This window comes from Pecten maximus, chromosome 5 (genome assembly GCF_902652985.1).
Source record: "Pecten maximus chromosome 5, xPecMax1.1, whole genome shotgun sequence".
In the NCBI taxonomy this organism is placed as follows: Eukaryota; Metazoa; Mollusca; class Bivalvia; order Pectinida; family Pectinidae; genus Pecten; species Pecten maximus.
The window spans coordinates 40926128-40932945 of record NC_047019.1 but is presented as its reverse complement, the minus strand read 5'-3'; the positions used below and the strand labels follow the sequence as shown (position 1 = coordinate 40932945).

The 6818-nt window shown below is 39.1% G+C and overlaps 1 protein-coding gene across 1 annotated transcript; it reads right to left on the bottom strand.

Annotated features, from left to right (window-relative positions):
- Window positions 1-2502: 2502 nt before the first annotated feature.
- On the bottom strand, window positions 2503-6464 carry LOC117328461. The gene is made up of 3 exons (XM_033885994.1): window positions 6401-6464; window positions 2838-3331; window positions 2503-2712 (listed from the first exon to the last, which is right to left on the bottom strand). Exons 1-3 carry the CDS (start codon window positions 6447-6449, stop codon window positions 2503-2505), a joined length of 753 nt encoding a protein of 250 aa, XP_033741885.1. The 5' UTR covers window positions 6450-6464.
- Between the last annotated feature and the right edge of the window lie 354 nt (window positions 6465-6818).

Genomic DNA, 6818 nt, shown 5'->3' with positions numbered 1-6818 from the left:
ACTATCAAGTTTTTTCCCGTGGTAAGTCCACGATTCATTATTTCGAATTTTACCGCCTTTACGGAAAACCACAACTTTTGTTTTTTCACTATTCACAGTTAATTTCCATTGTGAGCAATAATCGTCCAGGTTATCTAGTAGGTTCTGTAGACCTTCGACAGATTCCGAAAACAGGACTAAATCATCAGCATATAACGTAAGAAATAAACTTAACTCTTCAAAATCATATTTGCTGTTGCATTTAGAGATGAAAAAAGACTCAAAATCATTAACGTACATAGAGAAAAGTATTGGAGACAAAATTTCGCCTTGTAATAAACCGATATTGTTTTCAAAAAATTCAGATAAGTATCCTTTGAATTTTACACAGGATTTAACATTACTATAAATTGATTTAATAACATGTAAAAGCTTGCCTCGGACTCCTACTTTGACAGTTTATACCACAGGTTTATTCTGTCTACACTATCAAACGCTTTACGAAAATCAACAAAACAACAATACAAGCGTTTATTTTCACTAAAAGTTTTTGTTATAATTGAATGTAGAGCAAAAATCGCATCTACCGTACTGAGACCACTGCGAAATCCAAACTGAGCATCCGTGATAACCTCATATGATTCAGACCACTTCAGAAGTCTCGTATTTAAAATAGACGTGAACAATTTACCAAGACAACTCAACAGGCTAATGCCTCTAAAATTATTAGGGTTTGTTTTTACACCTTTTTTATAGACCGGAGTTATAATAGCGACGGACCAGTCAGTAGGGAAGCATCCGGAGTCCAAAATTTTATTAAATAATGTACATAAGGCAGGCAGTAATAAATTTTTACCAACTAAAAAACATTCATTCAAAATTCCATCAACTCCATGTGATTTTCCCCGATTCAAATTACGAATAGCTTTATCAATTTCATCCATAGTAATAGGGCAGTCTAATTCTTCAAACAATGGCACAGAGCTTTCATTTGGATCGTTTACAAAAATATTCGCAGAACAAGTTTCATCTCTTGCCTCAGCAGCCAGATCTTTAAAATGATTATACAAAACACTCATACTCATTTCGGGACCGGATGCTTTAGAAGTTGAAAATTTCTTGAACTGTTTCGGACTAAATTTCCTCATGTATTCCAACATGTCCCCTTCAAATCTAATATAGTTTTTCTTTTTAATGACTTCTGTCGATTTATACAACCTTTTTTTATCAATAAGATTTTTGTGATTTTCTGTAGATTTACATTTGTTAATATATTCAAAGCGTTTTTGTAACTGTAACATAAACGTTTTAAGTCAGAGTCAAACCAAGGTTTGTCCTCGCTGATGTGTGCGCCTCTAGACATATTTGTCTTGTCACGCCTCATTGCACCCTCGGTATTTCGGTTCGAATTAACACGGGCGATAAAAGGATTCATAGCACAGTTTAACTCCTTAGTAAAGCGGTCAACACATGTATCGATATATTGCTGTGTTACCTCACCGGTCAGTGTAACGGACGCGTTAATGTTTTCGATATTATTTGCTAAAGTATTCAAAAAGAGTTCGCTATGGTCGTCATTCCAGTTAAAAGTTGTCATCTCGGTACACATGTGCGCGTCCGCGTGCGGAGTACTGTGCTCATCCAATGAGAATCGAGTAAACATTTGCAAATGCAAGGGGGCGTGGTCAGACAACACATTGAAGTTACACACTATAAAGTGTTTAATAACATTAAAAAGAATCGGTTTTAATAACGAATAGTCAATTACACTCCATCCATTATGACCACAATATGTAAAATCATTAGAAAAACCATCCACATCCCTGCCGTTAAATATGCGTATACCTGTTGTTTTGCAAAAATCGATTAATCGATTCCAAAATAGGTTGACAGTGATGTCAGGATTAACTCGGGTACCATATTCATCGTCAGGGATGTAGTCAATAACATTTGAGAGTCTCCTCTCTAAACTTATATGAATCTTATCGTGTTGGACAAAGTCATGCTTAGTCCCAGTACGAATATTAAAGTCACCAATCAACCCAATTTCACCTTTATTTGTGTATCGGTTCACACACTATCTTCAAGTTCATGGAACAGATCACAGTTATATTTGTTATAGTAAACAGAATTTTGAGGCGGTATATAAACACCGGCTAAGAAAACATCTCTATTTTCAACTAACAGACTCTTATCTATCTTTAACCAGACAACAGAGTCATGTATGATTTCACATATAGAAACAAATTGTTTTAAATTAGATTTTATCAAAATTACTATACCGCCACCCTGGGTAGCAGTAGTAAGCTTTCTAGGTATTATATATGTATCAAATCCGTCAATATCAACATGGTAATCATTAGGGATCCAACACTCTGTTAGGATAATTATATTATAAGTTTTAATGAAATTAGTTAGACTAGAAGATTTCAGTTTTCTATCGAAACCGCCATTAATATTCCAATATAGCAGGCTTATACATTCAGACCCTGGGTCGATACAAGACCCGTGCTCCACGTTTTCCTATTGGTGACGTTTGCGTGTGTGTGCACCTTTAGGGGCACCCCTAGGGTTGCCAGGTGCCTGGACATTTGCGGACGGAACGGGCGGGTCCGGACACTTGTACAAAACACCGTCAATATAAAGTTTGTCTTTAACAAATACTGCCCTCTTTTTGTCGTCACGGGCCTTCTTCCATATCGGCCATAGCTCCCTCCTCACCTCCTGTACTTCCTTTGGGTATTGGTCAGAGATATAAATGTTTGAACCTTTCAGTTTATTGGATTTTTTTTATTGGATTTTTTTTTCAATCGTTCCTTCTGCTGAAATTGGTTAAATTTGGAGACGATGGGTCTCACCTTCCCTGTTGTTTTTGGACCTATCCTATGGGCCCTGTCGATAAGCAGGTTCTCCGTAAAGTCCAGCTTCTGACTCGCTAGTGTTTTCAGTTTATCAATACAGTCCTCATTGGGCACACGTTCCGAAATTCCTGTCGTAGGATCAGATCTGTCGACAAAATCGGGTCCCCCCTCCTCCGGGATTCCAAAAAATAATAAATTCTCTCTCATAGAGCGACACTTTAGGTCAATGACATCATCGTGTAATTTACTGAGATCCGTATGGTAGACCCGGGTTTCCTCAAATTTTCTATTTATAAAAGTCTGAGACTCCTCTATATCGTCCAGCCGAACTTTCAAGTTCTTGACGTCTTCATGGAGGTCACGAAAAACTTTTTCAAGTGAATCTAGTTTAGAAAGTTTACTTGTTAAAGTGTCAACTTTTGATATGAGCGGTGAAATGAGGGCTATAGCCCATGCCGGGGGGTTATCTGAAGATGGCGGTGGAGTGCTGGGTTGAGACCGCAGGCGCTTGCATAGAAAATATCACTTTAGATTTTTTTTGATATGACAGCGGTATGTGTAATGTGTAAGAGGGAAGGTTGGCAACTACGCCACGAGCGAAACGGCACCCCATCTCACTTCAATCGACTAAAAAACACATTTATTCAAACTGACACGGCGCACAATACATGCGACCGTCATCAGAAAACATTCATCTTTGACCTACCGTGCCACTCAACACGAATTGTTACATCCAAAACACAATAATCCGCGAAAACATCGCCGAATTCCTCGCTCAGAACGCCATTTCTGAAACTGCTCCCTGAGCCTGTCCAGATTCTTCATTTACATACGGGGTTGAAAGGTCATGCGATTATATGATCGTCAGTCGTCAGGTGTACTTTTGGGGGTCATCTCCGCATGCATTTTGTCCGGAAAATGCTTCGGCTCGCTGAAGAGTTTCATCTAATTTACGATTACTTGAAGCGTTTCGTCGATGAACGATGATTTATAATCATAAGTTATTCATTTTTTTTTTTTTGAACGTTAGATATATGACAGTACACAGCAGGCGCAGATCCAGGAATTGGAAAGGGGGGGGGGGGGGGTCAAGTTATTTAGTGGTAATGCGGTAATGCGTGCGCCATAGGCGGGAGCCGATTTCTTTTTTTTGGCGAGGGGTCTGGGGGCCAAAATTTCGGAACAAAATTTCGGAAAAATGAAATGATTACATGATTATAGCAAATTTTGCAATCTTTCGAGAATAAGATTTTCGATAAGTGGAAAGGGGGGAGGGGGCATACATTGATTCACACAGAACTTCACTATCGTATCGTTTTCTAAATAATGAAATAATTGTCACAAAGGTAGAACAAAATGCTTATTTATTGATTAACTTTTGTCAGTTTACTGAAATCTGGACGAACAAAAAGAAAAGTGAATCACGAATATGGTCATCAGGTAACTGGAACGTATACATGTGTACCAACATAACCTACTTCAGACCAGTTCATTTATTTCTGCACATTTTACAAATATCATGTCGTCGTCAAATACGAAAATCATACTTCAGACCTGCCAAACGATTCGTACGTTGTGATCTATGATCCATCATCAATTTATTTTCATTTCCCACGATGTTATATTAAATGTTTGCTAGAAGTTCTTTGAGTTCAATCCAAATTTTATGAGTACATCTATCACTGTACGATTATCGAAATATTGAGTTCCTTCAGTCATTTTGTTTTAAACCCCTTTTTATTCAAATTTTCGAAACAGTATTACTTTCTTACTTGATTTCGGTTTTAATACACTCGATATCAGTTTGCCTCTTAGTGTCTACAATCAGGGGCGGACACAGGATTTTCAAATAGGGGGCGTGCGAAATTAAAGGGGAGGGGGGGGGGGCGTCCGCGGGTACTCCCCCTGAAAAAAATAACAGGTAAATGGGGGGGGGGGGGGGGGGGGGGGGGGCCTTTAAATCCGCCAGTGACAATGTCAAAGAGTTTAACGCATTGTAAAATGTATATTCCACTTTACATCGCTCGCATATATAAAATTTAAGTTATTGATGAATTACCTGGTAAATTCAGTGTGTGAGCATCAAACGCTACTCTAATAATAATCAAGCTGGCTGAAGTGCTTACAGAATTATGAAACTGAATTAAAATGAGAAAGAAAAGAGAATACTTGAGGGGGGAAGTAGTGGTTATTTTGTGTCAACGTCAGACTTTTATAGTATTTTAGGGCTAACGCCAGAATACCCAGAACAACCTCTTATTCTTATCGGTATTGTGTGTGGTATATACATTTTTAACTAGTCATGCAGGGGTCCATTTTTTAAAAATTGAAGATTGGCATAGCCCTAAATAGATGGCAAGTACAATAAAAAATAAAAATATCAAACAACTATCAGCTATTACCCCATCACAATTTTAACTTCGAAAAATTCCAACTGATACTGCTTGTTCATGGTATACGTATACTGTCCCATCTTCGCTAGCCAAGGCTTCTGATTACGTTACACTCCACGAACCCTTGGCGGATATAGTCGTCAGTTCTGGCCCTCTAGCGGCGATTCGAAATTACCACCCTTCACGCATGAAATTTTCGACCAATCAAAACAAGCGTTACCGATTTACTTCATCGGTGATGTTTACAAACACACATCGAGGTTTGGTGTCATTTCGATGAGATATGTGATCAATGACTTATATGAATTGATCAAACACTGCGAATGTTCCCCCAAAGATTGTGATTTTTGTATTTAGGTAAAATGCCATGACATAGTCGGCAATGTAGCTCTGTACTGGGTGCCGCATTTTTTGTTTACTGCGAAACCAAGCCAGAATGTAAAACGCGATTTGATTGGATGCCCTGGGATTCCAGGGCGCGACGGTTTGAACACGACTATATCCGCCAAGGGTTCGTGGAGTGTAACGTAATCAGAAGCCTTGGCTAGCGAAGATGATAATGTCCCGGCCCTGTCTTGAACAAGTTATTGATCACCGTTATATGCAATCTTTTTGATTGAAAACGAAATTCAACAACTACCGAAATGATGCAGTTGAAGAAAAGGAAAGGACGATCTCATCACTGCATGGCATTAAAACATGCTATCTTATTAGTCCGTGATATCGCAAACGACGTCCTGTGCATGCACCTGTGAAATAAAGCATGCCGAGATGACCCAAAAAAGTGCACCTGGTGACAGTCGATTATATAATCGCATGACCTTTGAACCCCGTATGTAAATGAAGAATCTGGACAGGCTCAGGGAGCAGTTTCAGAAATGGCGTTCTGAGCGAGGAATTCGGCGATGTTTTCACGGATTATTGTGTTTTGGATGTAACAATTCGTGTTGAGTGGCACGGTAGGTCAAAGATGAATGTTTTCTGATGACGGTCGCATGTATTGTGCGCCGTGTCAGTTTGAATAAATGTGTTTTTTAGTCGATTGAAGTGAGATGGGGTGCCGTTTCGCTCGTGGCGTAGTTGCCAACCTTCCCTCTTACACATTACACATACCGCTGTCATATCAAAAAAATAACGAAAGTGATATTTTCTATGCAAGCGCCTGTGGTTGAGACGTGTTCAGTGTGGCCATGGGTGGCGGGGACGGGGACGTCATAGTATAGAACGTACCTTGGGGGTTGTCCATTACTGATATACGGCTGACCATTAAACCACTGGTTACCTTGTGGGTGGAAGTGCTGCTGTTGACCACAGGTGCCTGACTCGTTTTATAAAATAATAACATATAGAGTACATATAAATGAGAAAGGTTCTGAACTCCCCCAGGCTTGAAATCTGATGTATTTATTTCTAAGTACCGTAGCTTCGGTTGTATTGGGTGGATTTTTTCGAAGTAGGACTTAAATTAAAGAGAAATGGTCTATCTTTAAAATAAGCCATAACATGTTGTCGATTTCTCGATATTAGTTTACGAAATCGGGCGTGAAATTTCAAAATCCCCTCGATTTTGTTTAGTCGGACAAGT

Bases quoted from the DNA above. Each gene is read 5' to 3' on its own strand.
- LOC117328461 (XM_033885994.1), bottom strand. From the start codon at position 6,449: ATGACGTCCCCGTCCCCGCCACCCATGGCCACACTGAACACGTCTCAA. The intron at 3,332-6,400 runs CACAGGCGCTTG...TGCGGTCTCAAC, and splicing joins CACACTGAACACGTCTCAAC to CCAGCACTCCACCGCCATCT. The intron at 2,713-2,837 runs GTGAGACCCATC...CAATACCCAAAG, and splicing joins GTCCAAAAACAACAGGGAAG to GAAGTACAGGAGGTGAGGAG.